At 38.0% G+C, this 14,411-nt stretch overlaps 1 protein-coding gene across 5 annotated transcripts in view; it reads right to left on the bottom strand.

Annotated features, from left to right (window-relative positions):
• FBXL20 (F-box and leucine rich repeat protein 20) overlaps positions 1–14,411 on the bottom strand; it is a 104,461-nt gene that overhangs the window by 42,086 nt on the left and 47,964 nt on the right. For all 5 annotated transcript variants that reach the window (XM_038547437.1, XM_038547440.1, XM_038547439.1 and 2 more), the window contains one exon: positions 4,581–4,642. In XM_038547437.1, coding sequence (XP_038403365.1) covers positions 4,581–4,642 — 62 coding nt within the window. The remainder of the gene's footprint in view (positions 1–4,580; positions 4,643–14,411) is intronic.

The raw sequence follows: 14,411 nt of genomic DNA, 5'->3' as shown, positions 1-14,411 counted from the left end.
GTACATGTGTTTCCTTTCTGGCTTTGGTTTTCTACTTTAAAAAATATTTGGCATGGTCCTCATAGTTTATTTGTATTGATTATACTTGCTCCTGAGCCAAGCCGTCTCAAGTACTCTGGAGACAAATTAAATAAATAAAAATAAAATGGGTTCCAGAGTTTATAGTTGACATACTGATATATATATATATATATAAAAGGATATGCATATATATATTAGGATATGCATAAATATCGCTAACTCATAAGACTTCAACTATCTTAATATAGAACATTTAAGCCAAAAGAGAATGCTTGAGTAAAATTATCTGAACATATGGCCAAACCTCAACATCTGCCATACACAGCTCTTTTCTAGAGTTCTTACCACATCAATCACCAGGTAACGACACCAAGTTGGTATCTGACTGAGTCTACTTGGAAACCTGACCCAAAGGTTGCCAATCTATAGGATGCCCACTAGGCTGTATGTTTTGGTCCCAAAGCTCTTCATTTCAGTGTTTGAGAGGGCTTGTATTTCTTCCTGTTTTATTTCCCACAGGTACCAGTAAATCCAAAAAGAGCTAAATATGTATAATTTCTTACTTTTTCATGTGTTTATATATATGACTTTTAAATCATGCTGCTAAGCTTGAGAACTGTATAAACATCTGCCTGGATATCCATAGGTACCAAAACTGAACTCATTTTCATTATTTTCTTTCAATTAACCCTGTTCTTCCTATTTTCTTTATCTGAGTGTTCTAACCATCCACTGGCAGAAAGTAAAAAATTGGGGCACCATTCTTGCCTCCTTCCCAATACCCTCATTAGTGATCACATCAAATTAATCAGCAAATACACTGTCAATCCCAACTCGTAAAAATCTCTTGATAGAGTCCATTTTCTCTCTTGCCCATCACTATGATGGAGTTTAGGCCATCATTTCCCCCCAGTAAAGATTACTGTAACAACTTTCTATTTGCTGCTCTTGCCTTCAGCATCCATGCATGCATGAATAAATAAATATTTTTTTATTTGATACACTGGGAGAGAACATAAGCAGGGGGAGCGGCAGGCAGAGGGAGAGGGAGAAGCAGGCTTCCTATAGAGCAGGGAGCCCAACACGCGGCTTGATTCCAGGACCCTAAGATCATGACCTGAGCTTAACCTAACTTGATGCTTAACTGACTGAGCTACCCAGATGCTCCGCAAAAAAAAATGTTTTTGTTAAATAAACAAGTATGGAGTCAAATACCTGCTTCTTCAATACCATTTTATCAGAGGTAACCACTAGCAACCTAACGGCTATGAAGAAATCTCTAAAGTGGGGTCATTCTTAACAGAAGACTACAAATCACCCACTTAAGAAGTCACCTATTATTAGTCTACCCTTCATGCTGTCTTTGGGACTGACTGCATCTATGGAAGAGATGCCAGCATCAAAGAAAATACCCAGGGGTGCCTGAGTGGCTCAGTCAGTTAAGCGGCTGCCTTCGACTCAGGATGTGGTCTCGGGGTCCTGGGATCGAGCTTGGCTTCTCCCTCACCCTCTGCTGTTCCCCCCACTTGTGCTCCCTGCCTCGCTCTGTCAAATAATTAAAATGAAAAATTTTAAATGTCTAAAAAATAAAAGAAAAAAAGAAAATATCCACAAAACCTTTGCTACAATGAGTCACCAAAAGTGGGATATGGCTGAAGAATCAGTGAACATAAACAGCATAAAATAAAGCAATACACTGTGTTTGTCATATAAGCTGATTTTTTTTTTAAAGCTTTTATTTATTTATTCATGAGAGACACAGAGAGAAAGAGGCAGAGACATAGGCAGAGGGAGAAGCAAGCTCCATGCAGGAAGCCCGATGTGGGACTCGATCCTGGAACTTCGGGATCACGCCCTGAGCCAAAGATAGACGACACTCAACCACTGAGCCACCCAGGTGTCCCAAGCTGATTTTTAAAAAAGATTTTATTTATTTATTTATTTATTTGGGAGGGTAGCACAAGTGGGAGGAGGGGCAGAGGGACAAGCAGACTCCCCGCTGAGCGCAGAACTCAATGTGGGGCTCTATCCCAGGACCCTGGAACATGACCTGAACCAAAGTCAGATGCGTAACCAACTGAGCAACCCAGGCGCCCCTGAATTTTTATTTTAAATTATATAATAGGGCAGCCCAGGTGGCTCAGCGGTTTAGCGCCACCTTCATTCCGGGGCGTGATCCTGGAGACCTGGGATCGAGTCCCACGTCGGGCTCCCTGCATTGGGCCTGCTTCTCCCTCTGTGTCTCTCTCTCTCTCTCTGTGTCTCTATGAATAAATAAAATCTTAAAAAAAATAAATTATATAATAAATACTTATTATATAATTGCATATTTTATTACAACTGTATTATTGAGGGGCGCCTGGGTGGCTCAGTGGTTGAGTATCTATCTGCCTTCAGCTCAGGATGTGATCCTGGAGTTCTGGGATGAAGTCCCGCATCAGGCTCCCTCCATGGGGCCTGCTTCTTCCTCTGCCTATGTCTCTGCCTCTCTCTTTCTGTGTCTCTCATGAATAAATAAATGAAATCTTAAAAAAAAAAAAAATCAACTGTATTATTGAAATTTTTATTATAAATTGTATTATAAAATTGAAAATATAAAAATTATATACATATTACAGAGGATCCATATTCCATAAAATTTACCTCCCCCGCCTTTAAAAATTTTTTTAAATTTATTTTTATTTATTCTCTAGAGACAGAGAGAGAGATAGGCAGTGGGAGAAGCAGGTTCCCTACAGGGAGCCCAATGTGGGACTCAATCCTAGGACCCCGGGTTCATACCCTAAGCTGAAGGCAGATGCTCAACCACTGAGCCACCTAGGCATCCCAAAATTTACTGTTTTAAAGTACACAATTCAGTGGTTTTTAGTATATCCACAATCATTAATTTCAGATCATTTCATCACTCCCAAAAGAAACCCTATTAGCAGTCACCCATTAGCAATCACTCCCTATCATCTCTCACCACAGCCCCTGGCAACCCCTATTTCCATGGATCTGTCTATCCTGGATATGTCATGTAAGTGGAATTATACAGTATGTGGCCTTTATGTCTGTCTTCCATGAAGAAAAACTCTAATAAAACATAAAAATGTAAACCGTAACAGGGGGCAGCCAATTACCAAAGAATCAAATAATTTCCCTGAATCTTAGTCTTTAGGTAAACTACTATAGTACGAATTAATTGTCATTATTTAAAAAAAAAAATTGAAGTATGTCTTAGTGTACTCAGTTTATAGTAACAGTAAAGAACATAACCCATTTAAAAATATTTATCTTTTCAATGGCTAAAATTTTGCTGAAATTTGAGGGATATTCAAGATATCCAGGATACATTCTCCATAGCCCTGTAGCTTAGGGTGTATTGCTATGATTTCGATTATAGTCAACCAGCATGTACAAAAGCATTACTTCCATGAAAAAAATTCATTCCAAATTCAATGTCGTTATTTTTTTCTTAGTATCTCCAATGTATAAGGTATTATATAAAGATTTATAAGAAAACAGTCCCTGCAAAAAAAAAGAAAAAAAAAAAAAGAAAACAGTCTCTGCTTACAAGGTACTTGCAATATAGTGAAGGACTCAGACATGCAAATACTTAGAAATGCCAGAAATACTCTTCTTCACCAGCACTAGCATGAAATTATTTTCCACCTTGAGTAGGAATTGGGCTGGTTATGGCTGGGCTGCAGTAGCAGCTAAGAACAAGAGTTAGATACCCCCAAGTACAACTTGTTAAATTTTAACATTTGCAAATGACAATATACCTAAGTTATAGGTGCCCAAATAATGGGCGCTGAAAATAACCCCCTTAGTTTTTCCCTAGGTAATTTCTAGGTCAGATATATATAAATTGGAGGCTTTGTGTTTTATGTTGTGGGTGATCCCAAATGTAATTTCTACTTGTTAAAAATAAGGAGGATAAAATTACAACCGTAATACAAGAAAGAGTTTCAAATAACTTTTACCTTTTTATTTTTTATTTTTTTCAAGATTTTATTTTCAAGTAATCTCTACACCCAATTTACAATCCTGACATCAAGAGTCTCATGCTCCACCAACTGAGCCAGTCAGGCACTCCTACCTTTTTTACCTTTAAAATAAAGGGCTGTAACTCTTCTATATAGTGCCTCACTATATGTAATATTTTGTCTCAAACACAAGTCATTTTATGGACATATTTGATATTGGGAATGGGAAGTGGGGGGGAGTGAGTTAGAATCACTTAAAAAATCAGCATTATAATAAAATAAAATATATCTTTCATATTATATACAAGAATAGAGCAAGGGAAAACTAGCAAACAAAATCATATAGGTACAAATCAGGTAGGAGAAAACTGTTTTGAAATGAAACATTTGAAATTTTGATCCATATCTAAAAAATACAGTCAAGACTATTTAACAAAAGAATTAATAAATTTACAAATTCAGATAATCCAGTTCCTGTAAATACACAAAAATTAGCAGTAAGTCTAAAAATTTTTAAATAGCCAAATAGGATACATACACACATACACACACACACACAACCAAACTAAAATTAGCATTCAGACTTACCGTAATAGGAGTTCTTTGGGAAGTTTTTTATTGATTACAGCTTCATCACTATTTGAGAACATCTGCAAAAACAAAATAATTTAGTATTACTCAACATTTTATTATGTTCAACTCAAAGCTTAGAGGCAGTCATCTAAAGAGAGACATAAATAAGTACAGTGATTATTATAAACCAAAGTCATATTTTTAGGGACTCTTTAGGCTAAAAAACATCTTTTTCAAAATATTTATTTGACACAGGAAGAGAATGAGAGAGCATAAGTGAGATGGGGAGCAAAGGGAGAGGGAGAAGCAGGCTCCCCTCTGAACTGGAAGCCTCGATGCGAGGCTCGATCCCAGGACCCTGAGATCATGACCTGAGCCGAAGGCAGAAAGTTTAACTGACTGAAGCACCCACATACCTCTAAAAAACATCTTTGAGACATTTAATTTGTTTTGTAGCTTTAGAAACAATCAATTACAATCAGAAGGATGACATTATGTGGCAGGTATTATGTTAAGTGCTTTTCAAGTACTAATGTACTGAATCTTCATATTATCGTTAATCTTCATTTTCTATGTAAGGAAACTGAATTGGAAAAGATTTATTTGCTTAAAAATCGTATCACTGCACAGTGACCATTTAAAAATGCCATTAAGTTAAGGTGATTCTCCAAATCTAAGTCACATTTACTTGTTCAAGGAGGTGCTCAGAAACCTAGGATAGGGAACATTCTGAGTTTTATATAATATGGAGAAAATTGGTAATGCTTCATAGCCATTACCATATGCAATCTTGATGTACACAAGTGATCATTTAACAAATTTTTAAAAAAGATTTTATTTATTTATTCATGACAGACACAGAGAGAGAGGGAGGCAGAGACACAGGCAGAGGGAGAAGCAGGCTCCATGCAGGGAGCCTGACATGGGACTCGATCCCAGGTCTCCAGGATCATACCCCAGGCTGACGGCGGCGCCAAACTGCTGGGCCATCGTGGCTGCCCTTCATCATTTAACAAATTAATCAAATAACCCATAATGGATATTTTTATTTATTATTTATTATTTTTATTTTTTTTTAAATTTCATTTTTTATTTACTCATGAGAGATACAGAGTGAGAGAGAGGCAGAGACACAGGCAGAGGAAGAAGCAGGCTTCATGCAGGGAGCCCCACGTGGGACTCGATCCCCAGTCTCCAGGATCACGCCCCGGGCTGCAGGTGGCGCTAAACCGCTGCACCACTGGGGCTGCCCCATAATGGATATTTTTAAATAGTCATCCTTTGTCCCACAGAGGAGATCACGACTATAAAGCTTGTGTAGTTAAGCTACATAAAAAAACAAATACCTATACTTAATAAAAAGCAGAGTAAAAACAGCAAACATACATGTCACTGAAGCTGAGGAAAATATGCTCGGTCCCTGATATTAAGTATTACAAGAGATACCTCTTGACTTCATGCAATGAAATTTACTGAACACCCTCTCAAATCAGGCACTCTTATAGGCAGTGAGATACAAACAGGAGATGTTTCTTTATATTTCAGGAACTCTTGTTCTACAATGAACACACATAAGTAAATATTAAGTATTAGAAATAAATCACAAGAGGTATACAAGAGCAAGGCAAGAAATAACTAATTCTGCCCACAGGTGACATCTAAACTGGGTCTTAAAGGAAGGCCAGAAACTAATAAACTAGGAAAAATGGGGAAGGTAGTATGTATAAAATCATGGAGTCATATATGAAGGCCTTAGCATTTCACGATTCAAAGTAGAAAAAGTAATGGAAGGGAAGTAAAGAGGTAGGAAAGTAGTGGAGAGAATGTACCTCCCCCCTCAATCTCAGACATTCAAAGAGTAATTACGATAAATATTTTCTGATAACTATAACAACATACCTTCCAGCTAAATGGAAAGCTCTGTGAAGGCAGGGACTGTGGCTTTTATGTTTGCCATCATATTTCCAGGATTGAGCACAGGGCCACACACATGCTAGGAACTCAACCAATTTAACTGTTAAGTGGATGGAGGGGGGGGGGGGTGCTCATGAAGGAAACTTGTATATCAGGCTAGAGATTTGAAATAATCCTGTAGAGAAGAGACACCTTAAGAAATTAAACTCCAGATTGGTGGCAAAGACATAAACTAAGAATATACTGAAATTATAGTTCAAGTAAAAAATGACGCAGGTCTCTGTGAGATTATAGGGGTGGTGAAAATTTAAAAAAAAGAAATTGGAGAAAAGGAAGATTTTTGAAGAAGCAAATGGACTTGATGATGGAAAGTGCAACTATCAGGTTTCAGTGCAACAGAAAATCTTATAATAATAAAAGTAATGCTGTTGACTGACAATGACATATTTTAGTAAAGTATATGACATCAAAGAATAATCTGCTTTCCTATAATTTCTACTCATTAGTGGAAGCTATTAAAAATCATACCCTTCTTCTATAAGGCAGTCTTTCAAAATGAAGCCATCATATTTCCTCCTAAACAAGCTTAAGTTTTTCTCAAATTATATGGTTTCTAAGATGCTACATTATAATGATCATTACTCTCTGGGTACACTTAAAGAAAATAATGCATTGTAACCCATTTAAAAAGCCAAATAATCAAGGGTTGATGACATAAATAACAATGTCTTGTAAATAAAGTATCAAAAATGGAAACCTGGAAGATTTTCAGAGTTAGATAGCACATAACATTTATCTTAAGCTTAAGATCTTTGGGGGGAAAAGTTTTTAAGTACCAAACAGACTCCTCAATCTACTAGACTCTGCCCCACTAAAATTCACAAAAGGACAATCATTTATATACTAAAAATGCTAACCTCCTTATCTCATGTACTCAAACTATTTTTTAAAAAGATTTTATTTATTTATCCATAAGAGACACAGAGAGAAAGAGGCAGAGACATAGGCAGAGGGGAAGCAGGCTCCATGCAGGAAGCCTGATGTGGAACTCAATCCTGGAACTCCAGGATCATGCCCTGAGCCAAAGGCAGATGAGCCACGCAGGCATCCCTCAAACTACTTTTTTAAGTGCTACACATCTCACCTAGTAAGGCACTTTGCTCACTTGAATATACACAGTAACTAAACTGATTAAAGATATAAACCTGCCATAGGTCATTCATATGCCTTCTAAACTCTATATATAAAAAGGAACAAAAATCACACCCAATAATTAATTTCTTTCCTCACATCAGTCCACATAGACTGAATGGTCTTGTCCCCTTCATGTGGGAGCATGAAGGTAAGTGAAGGGAAAAAGGAACAACGTCCCAGGGGGATTTGGGAAACACCAAGCTAACAGGACATCTGTTCAGATTTACATATCCCTCCTCTTCCTTCTGCACATTTATAGTCTACTCCAAAGTCCCAAGAAAGGATAAGATCAATGGTTCACAACCTGTGGTTATCTGACCAGTAGCATCAGTATCAAGTGTGACTTCATTAGAAATGCAAATTCTTGGGCTGTACCCAGACCTATAGTATCAGAAATGAGGTGGGGAGGAGGTGGAAAGAAAGAATGGCAATCCATATTTTAACAAGTCGTTCAGGGACGCCTGGGTGGCTCAGCGGTTAAGTGACTGTCTTCGGCTCGGGGCATGATTCTGGAGTCCCAGGACTGAGTCCCACATCAGGCTCCCTGCATGGAGACTGCTTCTCCCTCTGCCTGTGTCTCTGATTTTCTCTGTGTCTCTCATGAATAAATAAATAAAATCTTAAAAAAAAAAAAAAAAAAGTAGCCCTTCAGGTGACACCACTGCTTCCTAAAGTTTCAGAACCAATGGACCAGATGAGGCAGATTGTGAATCTCATAATTTAAGAAATTACAGTTCTAGGAAGTCCGACTCTTGGGATGCCTGGATGGCTCAGTGGTTGGGCGCCTCCCTTCGGCCCAGAGCATGATCCTGGAGTCCCAGGATTGAGTCCCGCATCAGGCTCCCCACATGGAGCCTGCTTCTCCCTCTGCCTATGTCTCTGCCTCTCTGTGTCTCTCATGAATAAATAAAGTCTTGAAAAAAAATAACAAAAAACAAACAAAAAATCTGACTCTTGATTTCAGCTCAGGTGTTGATCTCAGGGTCATGACTAGAGCCCCATTTTGGGTTCCATGTTGGATATACAGCCTACTTAAAAAAAAAAAAAGAAAAAGAAAAAGAAATGTGTGGGCAGCCCGGGTGGCTCAGCGGTTTGGCGCCTACCTTTGGCCCAGGGTGTGATCCTGGAAACCCAGGATCGAGTCCCACATCAGGCTCCCTGTGTGCAGCCTGCTTCTCCCTCTGCCTGTGTCTCTGCCTCTCTCTCTCTCTCTGTGTCTCTCTCATGAATAAATAAAGAAAATCCTTAAAAAAAAAAAAAGAAAGAAAGAAAAAGAAATTACAGTTCTAAGAAATAATCCGAATATTTCATTATTTGGAGTGACATAACAATGGAGCTTAGAAAATAATCCTAGAGGTAGACACAATAATTTTAAATATTTTCTAGGAAGCCCATATGGCTTCTGCCTCAGTTCATGGCATTGCTGGTAAAATAAACGTTTCACAGAAGCAATAGAATATGTTTTAGGTATTCTACTATTTCAGCTGAATCAAACTTTGGTTTCTCATGCAAAATATAAAGGTTGCCAAAACCGGTTAGGTCCAGGATATGATGAATTGCAACAAATTTGTCAAAGATTTTGGATATAATTGTTGTAGAGGAAGTTGACTATCCAAACATCTGACATTCTTAGGTAATCTGGTTTTATATTAACAGGAATATATAATTTCATTATGTATATTTATAATCTATCTACATTACAAGGACAGGGTAATGGGTAAAACATGAGAGCAACTAGGTTGTTCTCTATTAATTGTTTCAAGGTAGGACATCATCCTCTGAACAAGCAAATAGATATTGCAACAGTATTTATCTAGGATAAGACATTCTTAAATATTCAGGCTTTAAAAAATCTAATTGACGTGTCTTGTTATACACTAGCATTTACTGCTGCTTTGTATAAAACTATAATTGTTTTTATTTTTTGCATTCATTAAAAATTTTTTAAATTCAAGCACAACAGCGTTTTATTATTTTCAGGTGTACAGTACAATGATTAAATATTTCTGTACATTACTCAGTGTTCATAACGATAAATGTACTTTTTTCTCCCTTATCTCTTACCAAGTTTTTCTTTTTTTAAGATTTTATTTATTTTTTAATGAGAGACAGATAGAGAGAGAGAGAGGCAGAGACACAGAGGAGAAGCAGGCTCCATGCAGGAGGCCCGAAGAGGACTCGATCCCCGGATGCCAGGATCACGCCCTGGCCAAAGCGAGGCGCCAAACTGCTGAACCACCCAGGGATTTCCCCCCCCCCACCACCAAATTTTATTGGTGAGCAAAGTACATAAATGTGGGATACACATTTCAGTTCTCTGAAGGTATATTCTTAATTTTTCTTTTTTAAAATTTAATTAACTAGCATATAGTGTGTTATTGGCTTCTACAATTATAATTGTTTTCTATAAATTATATAACTAAGAAATGTAATGGAGTAATGGCACGTAGGTTTAACAAAGGAAATAGCAAAGAATGTACTTGCTCAACAGCGACCCCTGCTGGTTGAATTAGAGTATAGTTCCTGACTTAAAAAATTAAAAGATCTCTTTCAGCTTTATAGAACACAAAATTTAGTGAGTACTTTGGTAGAGAATATTAGTTATCCATTCTCCTAGTGTAACAGAATTCCCAACATTTAGTTAGCACATGGCTGTATGTAAAGACAACTTTATTTCTCCTGCAGCTATATAAAGCCAAGTCACTGAGTTCTGGCCAATGGGTTAGAAGAGAAAATTATGTGTGCGATTTCATAAGTGTCATTTAAAAAATTTTTTTTAATTTATTCATGAGAGACACACACAGAGAGAGAAGAGACACAGTCAGAGGGAGAAGCAGGCTCCATGCAGGAAGCCTGATGTGGGACTCAATCCCAGGACCCCAGGATCACGCCCTGAGCCAAAGGCAGACACTCAACCACTGAGCCAGCCAGGGGCCATATTAAATTTCTTGTTAAAGAAAAGCTGTAATTACTAGGTTTTCACCATCATGCAATTTTATCTGTATATATATCATATTTTTTAAACAGCTTTAAATGGTATAATTCACTAACCATAAAATTCACTGGTTTTAAGTGTACATTCAATAATTTTTAGTAAACCTGTAAGGCTGTACAACCATCACTTCATTTTTAAATTTTCATCACCCCAAAAATATCCTTCATGCCTGTTTGCTATCCATCCATTTGCTTATACCCAACCTTAAGCAACCACTAATTGCCTTTCTTTTTGTACAGATTTTCCTTTTCTGGACATTAAAAAAAATGGAAACATAAAACATGTCATCTTTTATATCTGGCTTCCTTTATTCTGCATATTTTAAAAACTCATCATGTTGTAGCATGCACCAGTCATTCCTTTTATACTGTTGAATAGTATTCCAGTTTATGAAATGCCATATTTTGTTTATTCATTCCCAGCTGGCAAGCATCTAGATTGCTATATATTTTTTACTATCATGAATAATGCTTCTATAATTATTCTAAATAAGTCTTGGTTGAAATAAGTTTTCAGTTCTTTTTTTTTTTTTTTAAAGATTTATTTATTCATGAGAGACACAGAGAGAGGAAGAGACATAGGCAGAAGGAGAAGCAGGCTCCTCGCAGAGAGCATGATGTGTGACTTGATCCTGGATCCTGGGATCAGGCCCTGAGCCAAAGGCAGACACTTAACCACTGAGCCACCCAGGCATCCCAGGTTTTCATTTTTTTTTTTTTTAAGATTTTATTTATTTATTCATAGAGACACAGAGAGAGAGGCAGAGACACAGGCAGAGGGAGAAGCAGGCTCCATGCAGGGAGCCCCATGTGGAACTCAATTCAGGGTCTCCAGGATCATGCCCTGGGCTGCAGGCGGCGCTAAACCGCTGCGCCACCGGGGCTGCCCCCAGGTTTTCATTTCTTATGTACAGAATCTAAGATAGAGAATTGCTGGGTTGTGTTATAGGTTGTTTATTTTACACTTTTTTTTTTTTGTTATTTAAAAAAGATTTTATTTATTTATTTGAGCGAGAGCGCATGTGCACATGTGTGGCAGAAAGAGGCAAGAGGGAGTGGGAGAGAGAATCTCCAGCAGACTCCCTGCTGACAGTGGAGATGCTGACCTCAGTCTCAAGATCCTGAGATCATGACCCCAGGCGAAACCATGAGTCAGACACTTAACCAACCTAGCCACGCAGAAGCCCCAAGATTTTTTTTAAGTAAATTCTACATCCAACATAGGGCTCGAACTCACAACCCTGAGATCAAGAGTTGTGTGATCTACCAACTGGGCCAGTCAAGCACCTCAGTTTATTTTAAACTTTCAAAGAAACCAATAAATTGTTTTCCATTTTCCATTCCCACCAGCAATGTATGAGAGTTCCAGTGTGTCCATATTTTACCATCACTTGTTGTTGTCTAGCTGTTTAACTTTGGCCAATTGGTATACCATGGTTTCAATTTGCTTTTCTGTAATTACTAATGTTAGTGAGCACCTTTTAATGTTAGTCAAATGACTTCTTTGGTGAAATATGTATTCAAATCACTTGTCCATTTATGTGGGTTGTCTTCTTACCATTGAGATTTAGCAGTTCTTTATATATTCAAGGACTTTGAATATATATACAGACCCATCATGGACTATATGATCTGCAAATATTTTCTCCCATTCTGTGGGTTGTGTCTTCTACTTCTTGATGGTATCTTTTGAAGGACAAATGTTTTTAATTTTGATAAAGTTCAATTCACCTTTAAAAAAATCAATCATGCTTTTGATGTTACATACATGTAATCCCTACTTTTTGAAAGTCTGTGTTATGCCACTTTCCTTTTTTTTTTTTAAAGATTTTATTTATTTATTCATGAGACACACAGAGAGAGAGAGGCAGAGACACAGGCAGAGGGAGATGTACGCTCCGCTCCGTGCAGGGAGCCCGACGCGGCACTCGATCCCAGGACTCCAGGATCACGCCCTGGGCCAAAGGCAGGTGCTAAACCGCTGAGCCACCCAGGAATCCCCTAATACACTGGTACTGTTTTTTAACTGAAAACCAAATGATATCTGAAGAGGATTTTCACTTTTATGAAAAAAGGTAAGAAGCAAAAATAGTGTTCAGGGTTTTACAAGTGAGCCATTAGAGAGGCAGAGTAAACCGAGAGCAGTGAGAGTAGCACTACCAAGCTCCCTTCCCATGAACCATGCTCAGTATCTCAGTATCAAGCTACCACAGCTTTTAATTGTGTCTGTGAGCATTTGTGCTTTATCTTGATTTATTTTGTGGATCTATCAGCAAGATGTATCCCAAGGTATAAGGAAAGCTGAAGAGACATTACTTTTTGGTTCTAGGAATGCTCAAGAAAAATTTTTTTAAAAGATTACTTCTTATAGAGAGATCAAGCAGAGTAAGAAAGAGCACAAGCAGGGGGAGAGAGAAGCTGACTCCCCACTGAGCAGGGAGCCTGACCAGGACCCTGGGATCATGACCTGAGCCAAAGGCAGACGCTTAACCAACTGAGCCACCCAGGTAGGTGCACCTCAAGTTTCCATATAGATTAACAGAACCGCTTCTTCGCTTTGCACCATTTCAGCTTACAAAGTTTCACAGGGATGCTCTACTTTCAGATAGCAGGGGAAAACCTGTATATGAATCTGTCTAACCAATGGTCATAAAGCTTATCTGCTATGTTTCATTCCAGAAGTTTTATAGCTTTAGTTCTTACATTTAAGTATATGATCCATTTTGAGTTATTTTTCATACATATGGTTGGAAGTAAAGACCAAAGTTCATCTTCTACCCTGCAGATATCCAATTGTTTCAATACCATTTGTTTAAAAGACTATTCTTTTCCCACTGAATTGCCGCTATTGAAACCTTTATCAAAAATCAACTGGCCACAAAAAAAAAAAAAAATCAACTGGCCACAAATGTAAACATTTATTCTTAGATTCTCAATACTGTTCCATTACTTCGTAGGTCTATCTTTATGCCAATAACTGTCTTGATTACCATAGCTTAATGTTATTTTGAAATCAGTAAGTGAACTCCTCTGTGTTCATTTTGCAGCATTTCCATATAAATTTTATTATTTTTAAAAAGATTTCATTTATTCACAAAGAGAGAGAGAGAGAGAGAGAGAGAGAGAGAGGCAGAGACACAGGCAGAGGGAGAAGCAGGCACCACACAGGGAGCCCGACGTGGGACTCGATCCTGGGTCTCCAGGATCACACCCTGGGCTGCAGGCAGCGCTAAACCGCCGTACCACCGGGGCTGCCCCCATATAAATTTTAGAACCACCTTGCCAATTTCTACAAAAAAGCCTGCTGGGGCAGCCCAGGTGGCTCGGCGGTTTAGCACCACCTTCAGCCCAGGGCGTGATCCTAGAGACCCAGGACCGAGTCCCAATCGAGCTCCCTACATGGAGCCTGCTTTGCCCTCTGCCCGTGTCTCTGCCTCTCTCTCTGTCTCTCATGAATAAATAAATAAAATCTTAAAAGAAAAAAAAAGCCTGCTGAGATTTTGAGAGATTGCATTGATTCCATAGATCAATTTGGAGAAAACTGCCATCTTAATATTGGGTCTTCCAAACCATGAACTTGGAATTTCTAATTATCTTTTAGGTCTTCTTTAATTTCTCTTGGCAATGTTTCATAATTTTCAGTGTATAAGTCTTATTTTTCCCCAAGTATTTTATTATTTTTAATACTATGAATCAAAATGAATTTTTTAAGATTTGAGAAAGAGAGCGCGTGCTCAAACCAAG

Source organism: Canis lupus, chromosome 9, assembly GCF_011100685.1.
Source record: "Canis lupus familiaris isolate Mischka breed German Shepherd chromosome 9, alternate assembly UU_Cfam_GSD_1.0, whole genome shotgun sequence".
In the NCBI taxonomy this organism is placed as follows: domain Eukaryota; kingdom Metazoa; phylum Chordata; class Mammalia; order Carnivora; family Canidae; genus Canis; species Canis lupus.
This window is presented reverse-complemented; position numbering and strand designations above follow the sequence as displayed.